Source organism: Pan troglodytes, chromosome 4 (genome assembly GCF_028858775.2).
Source record: "Pan troglodytes isolate AG18354 chromosome 4, NHGRI_mPanTro3-v2.0_pri, whole genome shotgun sequence".
Classification (NCBI taxonomy): domain Eukaryota; kingdom Metazoa; phylum Chordata; class Mammalia; order Primates; family Hominidae; genus Pan; species Pan troglodytes.
In genome coordinates, this window is record NC_072402.2 from 149537183 (window position 1) to 149553632 (window position 16450).

The following is a 16450-nucleotide window of genomic DNA, read 5'->3' on the forward strand; positions in this document are numbered from 1 at the left end:
AGTAAATAGGCCAAGAAAGTGCAACAGCTTATCTATATTCCCATGATGAACCTGAGGTTATACCAGAAGAAGGATCTACCTCTCCTTGACCTGTCTACTTCAAATGGCAGGTGTGTTTAAATAAGATACTGGGTTTCTGGAGTTGCATAAGGAAACAGTTGAGTCTGAAGAAGAGGAGGTTAAAAGACAATGCAGGGAATTGTGGAGCCAGGTGGAGGTGGGAATGGGAGACCCATTATGCTTGGAATCAGTATGCAGCCAGCAGATGGTCTTTTATCCCCAGGTTAGTTAGCTGCTACTGCTTTGTAGCTGGTTAATGGCCTTACGTAGAATATAATTTCCATCACTGGGCTCTCTGAAGAGTATATTTTTGGTTTGCTATTCTCTACATTTTGACTTCGCGACCTAATGTTTCAGTGGAAACTTTGCAGAGCAATGAAATTTCAAAGTGCATGGGTAAGAGAATGAACAGAAATTGCAGCCTTAAAGGAAATAAGACAGGAGCTGCTATGTCCATTCTAGTCTACCCCTACTTACCTTGGAAATAAATCAGCATCTCTCACAGTTTGGTTTCATGCAATAAGACGCACAAACTGATGAAACGAGATGCTGACAGAAGAGAGGCAGTGGGAGGAGAAGGGGGAAAGCAAAGGAGAAGTAATGGTCTGTTAGCTGAAGGAGCCTTAGTATTAAAAATTATTGGGCAGTTTCTACTTTGGAACGCATTTTGCTGTTCTTATGAATGACAAAGCACCTTAATTACTGCTTTACATAACCACATAGCTCCATCAAAACAGCATGAAATAGCAACAACGTATGAGCAAACCTATCTACTGCCATTTCTGTCTCTACAGCTTGAGAAATCCTTAGGAAACAACAGGATGATAATTGGTAGAGGCATCATCTAGTATGGGCCCTTGTGAATCTAGGTTACTCAGGCCTGGGTGAGATGTTTGTAGGATACCTTTGTCTTTCTTTGACATTCTGGGATCCTCAGCTAAGACAATCAGAAAAAAGTTACTGGTTTCATTCTCTTAATACTGGGCTTGGTTGAGGAGGGCTTCATTTCAGGATTTTTTTTTAAAGTTATTTATTTCTACAGGGATTTCAACTTATCCAAGGATGTTCTCCCTCTGCATTGGGATTTCAGGATATGATAAGGCCAAAGCCTTGCCAACATACATGATTTCCCTTACACTGGTACAAGTAGTTCTCAAGAGCAAGGCAGCTCAATTAAAACAAGTCATATTTCTTTTACTCCTCCCTTTGGTCAGGATTAGCACTTGTCTCTGGCTTCATAGAACTGCAGGAAAATAAGGAGGGTTTTTTTTTGGAGGGGGGAGACGGAGTCTCACTCTTGTCACCCAGCTTGGAGTGCAATGGTGTGATCTCGGCTCACTGCAACCTCTGCCTCCTGGGTTCAAGCAATTCTCCTGCCTCAGCCTCCCAAATAGCTGGGATTACAGGCACCCGCCACCACACCTGGCTAATTTTTGTATTTTTAGTAGAGACAGGGTTTTACCATGTTGGCCAGGCTGGTCGCGACCTCCTGACCTCCGGTAATCTGCCCACCTTGGCCTCCCAAAGTGCTGGGATTACAGGCATGAGCCACCTCACCCAGCCAGGGAAGGTTCTTAATTCAAATTTCTGGAGTTGATTTCTGACAGAAGGAGCTCAGTGGTAGAAAAGAAGCTAAATTATATTTTAAAAACATGCTGTCTGATTGCCTGTTTAGAGAATTTTTTGGTTGGTTGGTTCAAGAAGGAATGATGCTATATATCAAGGGTAGAGGTTGATTCACTCTTTCTCAACGTACCTTACCAGCCCCTCAGAGTGCAAGCCACCTAGCCAACCCAGGAAACATAGCCGACAAAGAAAATCTTGCCTGCCTTTACAGAGTAGGCGTGGAGGGTGGGTAGAATGTGCAAAAGGTGCTCGTCGAATAAATAAGATGCTTTCTAGAGTGGTATTCATGGCTCCTTAACTGGGCTTCCAGACAGACTAGGAAACAGCTACAAATCTTAGATCTTGACTTCTGTCGTAAAGCTGATATAGATTGTACTACCACCAAGCCCTGTGCTTGCCAGATTCTTTTAGTAAGGAGGCAGTTACTACAGACATAATAATAACTCCTTCCATTTCAGTATGTTGCAATTAACTAAGGAAGCTAATTTTCACACAAGACTATTATCAGTGATGGTATCAGTTTAGCTGGGGCATCAGCCCACTCTGTAATCTAATCTAATGCAGCCTCACAAAATACCATCTCTATTTTTTATGATGCTGATAAAGATGTGTACTTTGAAGGAAAGGAACCATCTCTCATATTTATTTTTCTCCCCAGAATGAACAAAATAGCCTATGAAAAAGATGGGTGAGCTTTTGAGAGCGATTCATTTCTTATTTATTGACAGTTTAGAAGGAATAATTTGGGTCAAATAACCAACCCTCTTGTTTTTTAGACTCAAACTAAAAGTAGAGTTAAAATCAAGATACTACATACCCACATACACGGACATAGATTTTTTTTTTCCTTTCTATTCATGCCTGGTCTTGTTCATTCCCTAGAGTCTTAGCCAAGAATGTTTGAAAGGACTAGAGGGTGTCAAAGCTTAGCCATTTATTTTGACTGTTCTTGAAATGAATGAGATACATTATAAACTAATAAGTGAGAACCAATTAAGCAGAAATTCGGTCTGCTTAATTGGTACCTCCTAGATTTGGCTCCTAGGATTAGCTGTAGTTTTGGAGGGTGAAATCACCAATCCTCTATGCCAGTGTCCAGTTCTCACACCATGTATAAATACTAGTGTGGTCTAGATAAGCAAAGAGTTTGAAAACTGGTAAACCATTCATTGTACCTAAATCAGTTTTTTGGCTACCATACCACTTGGCATCTGTAATCCCAAAGCATAGTATCCCCTGTGCTCAAACTGAAGAGGAAATTAAGAAAGTATTGTGCTGTTCATTGGAGCCACTTAAAGTAATTGGCTTAGCTTATCTGGTTTGACTTTTCCATAAAGATGAAATTCATGTGATTTGTTAAATCCTTACTACATTATACGTTGGTGATAATGTCTTTTCCTTGAATATGCTTCCATTCTTAATTCATGATGATATTTTTGACTTTGTAATGATTGATGTCCTTTCCTCACCACCATTCACCAAGTGGGGCAAATAAAAAGGAAATCTGCAAATTTTCCAAAGAAAGGCAACAATGTGTGGGTCCATATGTTTGTGCATATGTATCCACACATCCATCTTGGAGGATTTAGAAATCAAAGTGACATTATATTTTTGGTTGTGTGAATTTCCTGTAGACTAGCTTAAACACAGAGTCATAGAGCACTTAGAGCTAAGAGGGAGTTTAGATACTATACTACTCTTCACATTGTGTATTTAGAGAAACTAAAGCCTAGTCATTTCCCCAAGGTCACTCAGCCTATTATAGTGGCAGGACTAAAATCCAGGTTCTTTTCATTGCTATAGTCACTCCACTCATGTTGATTTTCCATAAGGGACACTAGTTGAAATAGTCTGAGAGAAGATTTCAGTGACATTCCCTCCTCTGTGTCTCAAAGAGATGATTCAATTATTTGTTGGCTACTGTCAACCTGGCAGCTCCCAGTGGGCCCACAAGCTAAATATGGTGGCAGAAGTTCAAGGACCCAGCAGAGTTTGGGCAAATGGCCCAGTGATTTCTCTCAGATGGATTCCAGACACGACTTAAAAGGAGGCCGGTTTGGAACCTGCAGATTTATGTTTTGAGTGGAGGCAGAATGTCTTAGAACAATGGCGTTGTCTTTAGTTTCTGCTGGAGGTCTAGCACGATTGTTGCCTGATTCACTAAGACTTCAGACATTCTGAATTTAGTCCAGTAATGAGTAAAGTAGGAAGAAGGGCTTCTTTAATTTTTTTTAGATTAAAAAGTGATTTTCCCTAAGTAAAGTGAATAAAGTGCTAGTGAGAGGGCCTCTCCAGAGACTCATGCACCACTTGAGAATGTAGTGCTAATGAAAGGCGCTGACAGCAGCTCGAAGACTGATGTTCTCATCTTGAAGTATACTCGTTCAAGTCCCTCTTTTAAACTTTTCCTCCTTTGGACACATGTTTGTGATGGGGGAAAGGATGGTTGTAGATGAGAGACTCTCTACCCACTTGGCTCCCATCTCCCAAGATTTCTTAGTAAAATAGATTCCAGGTTCTATCTCATATCATCCAAAGCTGTAATACAGTTTAGCTTTTTGGTCTACACAGGCCAAGAGAAGGGAAGGCAATAATTTATTTTACCCGGACCTGGATGTAAACACCTTTACCATTCAAGCCTCAAAGCCAAACCCTTTTTTGGCTGCATAGTGCATTTTCCTTATGTAAATCTCTTTAGATCTTTGCCATGACCTGCTACTTTAGGCCTGTATTAGTTATTGTGCTGTGGGAATGGGAGAAAATCCTCTATGGGAAGGTGCTTTAGGGAAAAGTTAGGCTTCCAGTGTCTCTTCTCTGCTTACCACTCCTCCTCCATCCTGCCTCAAGTTGGAGATTTTTAAAAGACACGTGAAACCCCAGGCCTCAGTACAAACTGATTGTCAGCTATCTCAACATTCTACGTACACCTTTGATCCAAAGCTCACACACTAAAGTGCAAAGAAAGAAATGGAACCCCAGTACTCTGGCCATGGGCCAAAGCAGGGAAAATGCTTCAGACAGTGGTGCCATTATTTCAGGCATAGTGCTGTTGACATTGGACAGAGAGGCCTGCTGTCTCCACCTTGCAGACCTCCCATCTGTGATATCCATTTCTGTCAGTAGGACCATGCCCACCCACCCCACCCCCCAAACTAAATTCGTCTGCTGGTCCTTCTTTTTTTCTGGAGTGCCCTAGCTGTCCCAGGACAATTCTGGCACTTCAGAATTGAAAGAGAAATACTTGTCTAACTTTCCTAAATGTTAAACAAAGCACCTAAAAGGAAAGAAACAGACTTACAAAAATATAACGGGGTCAGCCCCCCAAACTTTGCACATTATGATATATGATATGTCAAAATATAACAAACATTTTCTAAACATTACCACATTACCATCTCTCTCCACCCATTTATACCTAATCGGCAGCAGACTCAACACTGCCCTTTCACCTCTTAAAACTTTACTCTGTAGAACCACTAGATAATAAATATATTTCACACCACTGACCCCACCTTCCCAAACATGCACTCAGTTGCAGTTCCAAAGAGACTCTCCAAAAAAATAGTCATTTGAAAAAAGTACCTGTTTACACTCAGTCTATCTGCATATTATTTTTCAAGATTATTACTTTTTTTAACCATAAAAAAGATTGCATATTGGCAATATAATGAGAAAACCACGTTGGCCATTTGTGGGTGCTGGTGAAGGGTGAGTGGGGCGTTGTTGAAGCACAGAAGCAAGAGGGCTCAGAGAGGGGCAATTGTGGTCCTCAGCCTTGAGATGTGAGGGTTGAGCTGGGGTTACCTACATTCTCAATCCTTGGCCTCTGAAATGTCCGTCTCTTTAGTCACTCCCTTCTCGTCTCTCTACCTGTCCCCATTTCCACTACCCATTCCCATACCACACAGCCTTCTTGAAGCAGAGGCAAGATGGCTTTTTGGCATGTGTCCGCCTGGGTCAGTTTGAAGACAGGTATGGCATTTGGAGGGGTATGATGTGGGACATACACCAGAGCAAGCTTATTTGTGACTGTTTCCACTCTGGGAAAAATTGTCCGTTACTTCTGTGACTTTAAAAATTTAAGCAGTTACTAGGCTGATAGGTTAAGAAACAAATCTTTTGTTTTTGGGGTTTTGCATTAATATTAAGCATGAATATATATCATATATTACATTGCTTTCTTTCTGCTCTGGGGCAGACTGCGCTCTCCTTCCAAACAGGAAAACTGCACAGCCCATGGACTGAGATTTTTGAAAGCTATTATTTCCCCAATCCCCCACCCCCTGCCCTTACCCCCTCCCTTCCTCCCAGCCCTCGGTTCCTATATTAGAAAAGTCCCTCCTGACCCCCCGCCCACAGCCCATCTGAGGTTAAATAGTGCCACATTGTAAAATTCATGCATCACTGCATTTTGCTATTGCACATATTGCAGAGAGAGTTGTGTAAGTGTGCCCCCTCCCTCCCTTCCCCTTCTCTTCCTTAGTCTCTCAGATTCCTGTGCTATTCCCATGTTCCCCTCTCCCAGCCTCCCCCAACCTTTCAGACCCTTCACTGGTTGTGGACGTCCTCTCTACGGACAATCTTGTAGATGATCCAGTAGAACATGTTGAAAATGAGGAAGGCCATGGGGAAGCCAATGCGGGATATTTTGTCGATCTTCTTGGCCCTCTGGATGAAGAGTTTTCGCATCTCCTCTGGGGACTTAGATGGTGCAGGAGGGGGGTTGGTGGTGTTACTGTTGTTGGCGCCCTTGACTGAGATGCCATCCTTGGCCTGTAGACAGGCTGGGCCCATCCCGTAGGCAGAGAAGTTAAAGCGGCCTTCTCCAGCTTCATCCTCCTGGAATAGATTCAACATGGGGCTCTACTTAAAATAAGACAGGGGCTAGGCACCCTCCCTGCAAGGCACTCCCTTGGGGGCCAGGCCATGCCTATCTGGTTCTCCCTGCTTTCCAGACTGCATCACTCTAGGTTTCTGGAGGCTTTTTGGCTGGCTGGGGAGTTCTGCCTTATAGAGGGGCGCCACTTGCCTGCTGAAACAGATGCAAAACAGGGGATAGGAATGTGGTTTAGAGTCTGGAGACCTGTGTTCAAGTCCCAGCTGTATCAATTGCTGGTTGTATGACCATAGGCAAGTAATTTCCTTCTGTGAGTCTCGGGGATTTTTATTTCATTTTTTCTTCAATCTGGGGGATAAGATTCTCCCCACTACTCCACAAGTTTCTTTTGACCATCAGAGGTTATAATTGAGAACATATTCAAGGTTGTACTGGGTTTTAGTTAGAAATTCAGAGGACAATTTGGACAGATCCCCTGCTTTGCCTCTGTTGCTTCCTTGCCCTCTTCCCCATCCCATTTCCCAGTTAATAGCTCCCAGGAGTGGGTGGTAAGGGGGATGGCTATGGGCCAGGATGGAGCAGGAGCTCTGGGCCTCACTTCCGTTCTACAAGCCAGGGAAGCCACAGCTTCTTCCTGCCTCTACGTTCCCACATCCCTGGCAGTTGTAACTTCAGACAGACCTCTGGATTTTTACTAAGTTTTCATTCAAGACCCTTCATCTTTTGGCTCCAACTTACCTTTCCAGGCTTTCCTTCTCCCCCACCAGATACTGTGCAGCCCTCCAGGTTTGTACATTTTCTCTTGTGCCTTCTCACGTCCCTTCCTTATGCTCACTACCAAAATGCCTGCTGCCCTGATCCTTCTAGTTCATCTCTTTCCCAGGTCATGGTGGTCTTGCCCTGGTCTGAATCATGGAGGCACTATTGTCTGCTCTCCTCATGTCCAGCTTTGTTATCTTTGCATGTGAGCTCTGAGGAGGAATTGAGAGTCTAATGTTCTGGTCTCAACTGAGCTGTTGATTCAATGTTGGCACTGGGAAGTTTTATCAGCTCACATTGCCCACCTAGATAATGCTTTCAGGAAAGGAACACCGTCTTCTGCTTGTTCCTGTGCAGGACCGGGCCAACAGAGAACAAGAAACTCAGTATAGGATTCACTGGTGCCTCTCCATCTCTCCTGTAGGATAGGCCACCTTCTGGTTTGTTTGTTTTGTTTTATCTTGTTTGTAGAGATGGGGGGTCTCGCTATGTTGCCCAGTCTGGTCTTGAACTCCTGGCCTCGAGATCCTCCTGCCTCGGCTTCACAAAGTTCTGGGATTACAGGTGTGAGCCACTGTGTCCAGCCCACCATTGCAACAGCCTCCAATCTGCCCCCACCACCCAACCCATCTGAGTCGTTACAACACAGATCTTGATCATCTTTTGCTTAGAACCTTTTAATAGGCTGCCACTGACTTCAGGTTAATTAAAATCCTGAACATGATAAACAAGGCCTTAGAACCTGGACCCTGCCTGCTTTTGCAGTCTCATCTTGTGCCATTTCTATCTGGTGTTCTATGCTTTAGTCACTGAAATATTTCCTTATATTTGAAAATGTCATGGTTCTTTTCTTGAACTCTGGGCCTTTGTGCAAGTTGTTCTCCCTGCCTAGAACACACTCTGAACCCCATCTCTTGTCTCCAACTCCTCTTTCACCTAATTCTTCCTCAGAAGCCTTCTCTGAGCTCCCAAGTATAGGCTAGCCGTTCCTGCTGTGTGCTCCATAAGCTCTCTGTACATATCTCCGTCTTTTTTTAAGCTCTTATCACATTGTATGGTAATTTCTTGATTAGCGTCTGTCTCTTACTAGATTATAAGCTCCATGCAAAGTCTGTCATGTTCACTGCACTCTCAACACTGAACATATGAACATAGTCCCTGGTTCATAAGCTCAAAACTTGGTATATGTTTGTTGAACAAATGTTTACTTGTATATCTTCACCAGCTTTAGTGTCCTTTTTTGTTGTTGTTGTTTGTTTGTTTAAATGGAGTTGTATTTTTAGCACCAGAAGGGTTTGAGACATATGGTAAATGCTCAAGAAATCCTTGGAAAATGAATGAATCTTGTCCAACATCTTCATTGCAGAAGTGAGGAGGAAGAGGATGTGCTACCTACAGTGCCTGGCAAACAGGTGCTCAGTAAGTACTTGTCTATGAATAGGGCAACAGTAGAAGATTCAATGCCAGGGCCAAGGAGAGGAGTTGGGGAGAGCCAGCCAAATTGCTGGACCTAGTACTTAGAAGGGGGTCTAAGTCTGACTCTATTGCATTTCAATGAAAATCTCCCCTTGCTGGAGCTGGGGTGTTGTTTTATTTTTATTTTTATTTTTTATTTTAAACTGGGACCTAGTTACGTAGGGGGAAGCACCAAATTAACTTTTTATGCTGCTTTGGGTGAATTATTCTTTGCCTTTCTCATCTGTTAAACATGGGAGTAGGAGGAGTAGAGGTTTGGATTGAAGGCCCCATCTAGCTAGAGGATTATCAATTTCATATTGTGTCTGGGAGAAAAATTCCCTAGGAATGACTGGTAAAAGGCTTGCAATTCTTATTGGAACCAGCAGGTGGCAGGAAATGCATGCCCAACTGCATCTGGAGCTGCTTAGAGCTGGAGCAGGGGAAATCTGGTAGTGTACTCTGGAGCTCAGGGAAGTTGCTAGTAGTATGCCTGCTGAGTCTGGTGCTCACAGATATGGTTTCCTAATAATTTGCCTAAGGAGGCCGGCCAGAGAATTCGAGAACCAGATGCTTTCTGCACAACAAATGAGGCAACATGGGAAGATGGTGGGAGTTGGGAAAGCTGTCCAAGATCACAGGCTCTGAGAAATTCAGGCATGTAGCTAGTTCTTCTCCACTCACCATCTGGGACTTAAAATCCCTTCTGCAAACTTCCTGTTAAAGAGAGTTTCTGCAGAAGAAGCTTGTACACCTCTAGGGTACAAATCACTTCCAGAGCGGCTTACTCTAAGGAAACTATTCTTTATGGTGAGCTCACTTCTGCATCATTGTAGTTTCTGACATTTGGGCCAACTTAAGAGCCCTTATGAATGAGATTACGTTAATTCAAATGCATAGAAGGAGGCAGGCAGGAGAAATGTGAGTGGTAAAGTGAGTTAGGGCTGAAAAATATCCCTGGTTAGAAGGGATGGTATTAACTGGAAAATGCATTCCCTACCTAAAGGCAGTTCCGGTGCACCAATACCTTATGGGAAGCACATTCAGTGTGGCTGGATGCTGTGATTTTTTTTTCTAGTGAAGCCAGAAGTGTGATTTTTAAATGCTGACCCCTTAAGTCCAGATTTTAAAAACACTCCAGGCCAAAGTAGAGATATTTGCACACCAAATCTGGCCTTCTGGCTACTAGTTTTTGACCTTCGCCATGGGATGAGGCTTAGTTTTTATTTAAGATCTAATACAGGACGATTTTTATCTGCTTCAGGATGGACACACTGATGAACAGATAAGAACTCATGGTGGTATGGTTAATGTTTGGAGAAGAACCTCGGGTCTTTTAGCACCTCTCCTGCCTTTGCCATCAGTGCCTCATGATACCGGTGACTTGGCCTTGCTATTGTGGGTGTTTCTCATCAGTTGCATGGAAGGAGTGGATAGGGTGATTGCTGAGTATCTTCAAAGGAGGGAACAGAGCAGGAGAATCTGATCAAATCTAGCTAGTGGCCTTATTCACATTTTATCTGGCCAGAGATAGTGTTTGTTTTCTTCTAGTGTGTCAAACTGGTAGATACTTGGGGAGCGTAGAAGCAGCCTTTGAAAGTACCATAGGCCCACCATACTACATATCTTCAGGAGGCTCCATTCCCATTTTAGTCTATACAAACAGCATCTACTGGAGCTGTGCAGTGCCCAATCAAAGGGGCTGGTGCTAGTAAAATATCTTGGACATGATCTTTTCAAATTAGTGGTTTTAACAAATGTCTCTAGCAGATGAAATTACAAAAAGCAGCTAGTGTATAGGGAAAATGGAAAAATAAAATCCTAGAGATACTTATGTTTGGTCAGTTTCTTTCTTTCTTTCTTTCTTTTTTTTTTTTTTCTTGAGACAAAGTCACTATGTTGCCCACATTGGTCTGGAACTCCTGGGCTAAAGCAATCCTCTCACCTCAGTCTTCCTAGTAGTTGGGATTATAGGCACAAGCCATCATGCCAGTTGCTTAAATAGACTTTTTTTTTTTTTTAAAGCATCAGAGGCTAGGTATTAAATGGACAATATAGAGTAACTAAAACTAGGGGTCATTTAAGAAGTTCTATCTGGCTTGCTGAACCCAAGACAATTTCCTCCTTCAATGTAGTTTAGAAGGATGGTGATATCTTAATTCCCATGGACATCTTCTGTCTTGGAACGTCGGCCTCCTCCCTGTGGTAAACTGCCAGAAGTTAATTGAATCATATTGCTGATGTTTAAGAAACACACTGATGGAAATGTAATCATTTTAATCCTTGGCACTTGTGCGGCAGGAACAAAACTTAAAGCTACTTTGGCATCCCCTGATTTAATTCTCACCAGAATTTCCCTTTATACGCATTTTGCACATGAAGAACCTGGGCCCAAGTAGGCTAGCTCGAAGTCTCATACTAAAGAAAACTAAAGAGGCAGGGTCCTTTGTCACAGCACATTGCGCCTGGGCAGACAACTATTTTGTTTTGTTTTATTTTATTTTTGAGCTTTACTGATTAATAGACAACGATTTTAAATAGGTCAGTCTAAAGCTTGTAGGACCTGGCATATTGCAGGTATGTACTGTGACCTGCAACACTATGACAGGTCATAATGTATGGGTCCCTGGTTGCCCTAATCTGTCAGTGGAAAAACTTCAGACTCTGTCTGAAGGCTTCTTCTTTATTGCTTTTAATGGCAAAAACTGCAATTATTTTTGCACCAACCTAATCGTTTGTTTATCCCTTTGTTCATTTGTTTAACAAATACTTATTGCATGCTCACTATATGTTAGGCATTGTGTTAGGCACCAGGGATATAGCACAGAGCAAAACCAAACACGGTCTCTGCCTTTATGGAGCTTGCGATTTGGTGGAAGAGATCGGCTTTAAAAAAATCACATCATTGAATTTATGCTTTTAAATCAGGATACATTTTTAGAAGTTTAGAAATTAAGTTCAAGTAGAACATGGCATTTGCTAGGGGACACAGTGCACTGGAAGAGCAGTACAGGGAAAGAGAACAAGATATTTAAAATCCTGTGTGTATGTTTGAAGAACTAAGAAAAAAGCTAGGGTGGTTGGATCTTCTGGGGAACTAGTTATGGACCCACGATATGGAGCAGTTTGCTCCAGCAGGCTGCATGCTCCCCATTGGCATTCTTTGGTCAGTGCACAACCTCGTGAACAGAGGTTGGTAACTTCTCAGAGGTGCCCTGTCAAATATTCCTTTATTCAATCCTTCATATGGAGAGAGAACCCACTCTGGCGGAGATCTTGCTTGTTGCCTCTTTCCTGGAGGCAGGAAGCAAAGGCCTGAACCTGGGCATTCTATGTTAAGATCTGACCTTTTGTGGTGCAATTGTCTTCTGGAATCAAGCCTATTAAAACAATGCAGGCTTGCAGAAAAAAGCCAGTGGACACTTCCCAATCTTTCAGGTTTATAGTTAGTTATTTTCTTGACCCCATCAGCTTTTAGTTAATTAGTTGCGCCTTTAGGCATAACTTGATAATTTCTGTAGTGTTACTGTTACGATTCGAAGAGTGACTGCCTATAGACCCAACTAGGGCATTATTTATGGGAGGGAAAGCCGAGACCTCTAGGTCTTTAATTCCTATTTCTAGCCTGCCTTGCACATTGAGAAGGATGGACCATTGAAACAAATAACACAAGACAAGACTGCTTAGAACTCTTTTGTTTACTACCTGCTGTCCCTCCTTAGGCAGTGACCCAAAGGCCTACCTTGTGATGTCTCCGCTTCCTCCTGAATCGGAGCAGCTCCTTATGTTGCCGAGACACAAAGTTAACGGCAGCATATTCTAATAGGGCTGAGAACACAAAGAGCAGGCAAACTGCCATCCAAATGTCAATGGCTTTCACATAGGACACCTAGAGTGGGGGTGGAGGAGAAACAGGGAGGTGAAAGCAGGGGAATGTAAAACATTAAGCATGGCGGAATATTTTCTGCTCTTCGGTAATTCCCCACATCACCCACTGCTGTCTGCTTCTCAGCTGGGATATTAGGGTGGAGGTATAGAGGAAAACAGAAAAGAAATGCATCAGACAGACTGGAAAGAATATTGGGGGTAAATAGATTATGGTACCTATGACAGTACTGAAGAGAGGACAATGGTATATTTAGCATTATCACTTAGAACAGAATGCTGTCTTTCATTTAAGGGTGATTGGAACAAACTGTTGTAGTGAGCATTAAAAGTGAATGGAGGATGTCAGCAAAAATGACATCGTAAGGACCTGAAAATTCCTCCAAAAAATTAATGAGAACACTGGAAAAAATTGTCAGTGCCAACTTTTCAGAACTCCACTAATTACCAAAGGCTTATATCAGTCCTGTGAACATTTATTCAAGAAAATCAGCTGAATCTTAATAAGAACAGCAAGCTTTGTGGCAGTGTTTAAAAGTGTTATTGAGATATAATTCACCTACCATACAATTCACACATTTAAAGTGTATAGTTTAATGATTTTTAGAATATTCACACATATGTGCAATCATCATCATCATCAGTCAATTTTAGAACATTTTCATTACCTCAAAAAGAAATGTTACCTTTTAGCTGTCACCTCTCTATTCCCCCAGCCATAAACAACCACTAATCCATATTTTATATGAATGAAATAATGCAATATGTGGCTTTTTATGATTGGCCTCTTTCACTCAGCATATTTTCAAGGTTCATTCACATCGTAACATGTATCAGTATTTCATTCCTTTTTATGGCTGAATAATACCCTGTTTTATGGATATACAACATTTTGTTTATCCATTAATCAGGTAATGGATATTTAAATTTTCTACCTTTTAGCTACTGTGAGTAATGCTGCTATAAACAACCATGTACAAGTTTCTGCACGGACATGTATTTTCATTTCCCTTGGAGCTTTGTGGTGTTTTGCCCTATTCCTGTCATAATCTATCCAGCTCCATAGTAGCCTTGAAAACCAACAGCTGTCTGGAAGCCATTGGATGGAGCAGAACACAGTTGGAGCTTCTTCAATGCCTCATTCCCAGAGAGTTATCATCATTTGATATATCTCATGGTTCCCTCAAAGATGCCACTCACAAGGCTGTCTTTGACCTGATTTGAAGTTGGCCCCGTGTGAACAACCTTTTCTTTGAGGGCATTTTTCAAAAGCAATCAATAGTAATTGCCACCTGAGGCAGTTGGGGCAAAATAATAGGTTAATCAAAAAGCTGAAAAAGAAAAGCAGGGTAATGAGTTGTTTATAGGGGGCTTTGGAAAGCTGTGACATATTCTTGGGAAACTGTGTGCAAGCTTAGAGCTGTGTGAATTCCCGGGAAGACTTGAGATGGCTCTAGGCTCTCACCTTTGGCTAACCTTGATAGTCTGAGCAAGCAGGAAGTGGAGCCTGAGTCAAAGTTGTAAACTGCCTCACAGAATGTTTAAGGTAGAGAGCCCCTTGGCAAAGGCTAGGAGACTTATAGGTTCCAGGCATTTAGGAAACCTTTATCTGATTTTTAGCTGACTACCAACCTGAGCAGAGACTTCAGTAGTCCCACAAAACAAATAATACGAACTTTACGGAATTAGTTCAGAAAAGTTACTGAATAGCAACAGCAACAAATCCTGAAGAGAGGGGAGAATTTGATTTTCAAAGTTGCCACATTATATTATTAAAATGTCCAAACTTGGCTGGCAAGATGGCCAAATAGGAACAGCTCCGGTCTGCAGCTCCCAGCAAGATCAATGCAGAAGGCGAGTGATTTCTGCATTTCTAACTGAGGTACCCAGCTCATCTCACTGAGACTGGTTAGACAGTGGGTGCAGCCCACAGAAGGTGAGCTGAAGCAGAGTGGGGTGTCACCTCACCCAGGAAGCACAAGGGGTTGGGGATCTCCCTCCCCTGGCCAAGGGAAGCCCTGAGGGGCTGTGTCATGAGGGATGGTGCACTCCGGCCCCAGATACTACTCTTTTCCCAGTGTCTTTGCAACCCGCAGAAAAGGAGATTCCCTTGGGTGCCTATGCCACCAGGGCCCTGGTTTTCAAGCACAAAACTGGGCAGCCGTTTAGACAGACACCGAGCTAGCTGCAGGAGTTTTCTTTTTTCATACCCCAGTGGCACCTGGAACCCCAGCAAGACAGAACCATTCACTCCCCTGGAAAGGGGGCTGAAGCCAGGGAGCCAAGTGATTTAGCTCAGCAGATCCCATCCCCATGGAGCCCAGCAAGCTAAGATCCACTGGCTTGAAATTCTCGCTGCCAGCACAGCAGTCTGAAGTTGACCTGGAACACTTGAGCTTGGTGGGGGGAGGAGTGTCCACCATTACTGAGGCTTGAGTAGGCGGTTTCCCCCTCACAGTGTAAACAAAGCTGCCAGAAGTTCGAACTGGGTGGAGCACACCACAGCTCAGCAAAGCCTCTGTAGCCAGGCTGTGTCTCTAGATTCCTCCTCTCTGGGCAGAGCATCTCTGAAAGAAAAGGAGCAGCTCCAGTCAGGGGCTTATAGATAAAACTACCAACTCTCTGGGACAAAGCACCTAGGGAAAGGGACAGCTGTGTGAGCAGCTTCAGCAGACTTAAACGTTCCTGCCTGCCAGCTCTGAAGAGAGCAGTGGATCTCCCAGCACAGCACTCGAGCTCTGCTAAGGGACAGACTGCCTCGAGTGGGTCCCTGACCCCTGTGCCTCCTGATGGAGAGACACCTCCCTGCAGGAGTGGAAAGACAACTCATACAGGAGAGCTCTGGCTGGCACCTGGCAGGTGCCCCTCTAGGATGAAGCTTCCAGAGGAAGGAACAGGTAGCAATCTTTGCTGTTCTGCAGTCTCCACTGGTGATAACTAGGCACACAGGGTCTGGAGTGGACCTCCAGCAAACTCCAGCAGACCTGCAGCTCAGGGGCCTGACTGTTAGAAGGAAAACTAACAAACAGAAAGGAATAGCGTCAAAATCAACAAAAAGGACATCCACACAGAAATCCCATTTGAAGGTCACAAGCGTCAAAGGCCAAAGGTAGATAAATCCACGAAGAAGAGGAAAAGCCAGCACAAAAAGGCTGAAAATTCCAAAAACCAGAATGCCTTTTCTCCTCCAAAGGATCACAACTCCTTGCCAGCAAGGGAACAAAACTGGACAGAGAATGAGTTCGACAAATTGACAGAAGTAGGCTTCAGAAGGTGGGGAATAGCAAACTCCTCCAAGCTAAAGGAGCATGTTCTAATCCAAGGCAAGGAAGCTAAGAACCTTGAAAAGAGTTTAGAGGAATTGCTAACTAGAATAACAAGCTTAGAGAAGAATATAAATGACCTGATGGAGCTGAAAAACACAGCGCAAGAACTTCGTGAAGCATACACAAGTATCGATAGCTGAATCGATCAAGCGGAATAAAGGATATCAGAGATTGAAGATCAATTTAGTGAAATAAAGCATGAAGACAAGATTAGAGAAAAAAGAATGAAAAGGAACAAACAAAGCCTCCAAGAAATACAGGACTCTGTGAAAAGACCAAACCTACGTTCAGTTGGTGTACCTGAAAGTGACGGGGAGAATGGAACCAAGTTGGAAAACACTCTTCGGGGTATTATCCAGGAGAACTTCCCCAACCTAGCAAGACAGGCCAATATTCAAATTTGGGAAATACAGAGAACACCACAAAAATACTCCTTGAGAAGACCAACCGCAAGACACATAATTGTCAGATTCACAAAGGTTGAAATGAAGGAAAAAATGTT

General features: G+C 43.1%; 1 protein-coding gene across 2 annotated transcripts in view; it reads right to left on the reverse strand.

Moving 5' to 3' along the window:
* Positions 1 to 6074: 6074 nt before the first annotated feature.
* Positions 6075 to 16450, reverse strand: part of GLRA1 (glycine receptor alpha 1) — a 102153-nt gene continuing 91777 nt past the window's right edge. Inside the window, exons 8-9 of one of the 2 annotated variants that reach the window (XM_016954092.4) lie at positions 12480 to 12626; positions 6075 to 6525 (exon numbers count right to left, since the gene is read on the reverse strand). In XM_016954092.4, coding sequence (XP_016809581.1) covers positions 6235 to 6525; positions 12480 to 12626 — 438 coding nt within the window. In that variant the 3' untranslated portion in view covers positions 6075 to 6234. Of the gene's footprint in view, positions 6550 to 12479; positions 12627 to 16450 lie in introns of both variants that reach the window. The other variant, XM_001169235.7, reaches the window with a different exon arrangement.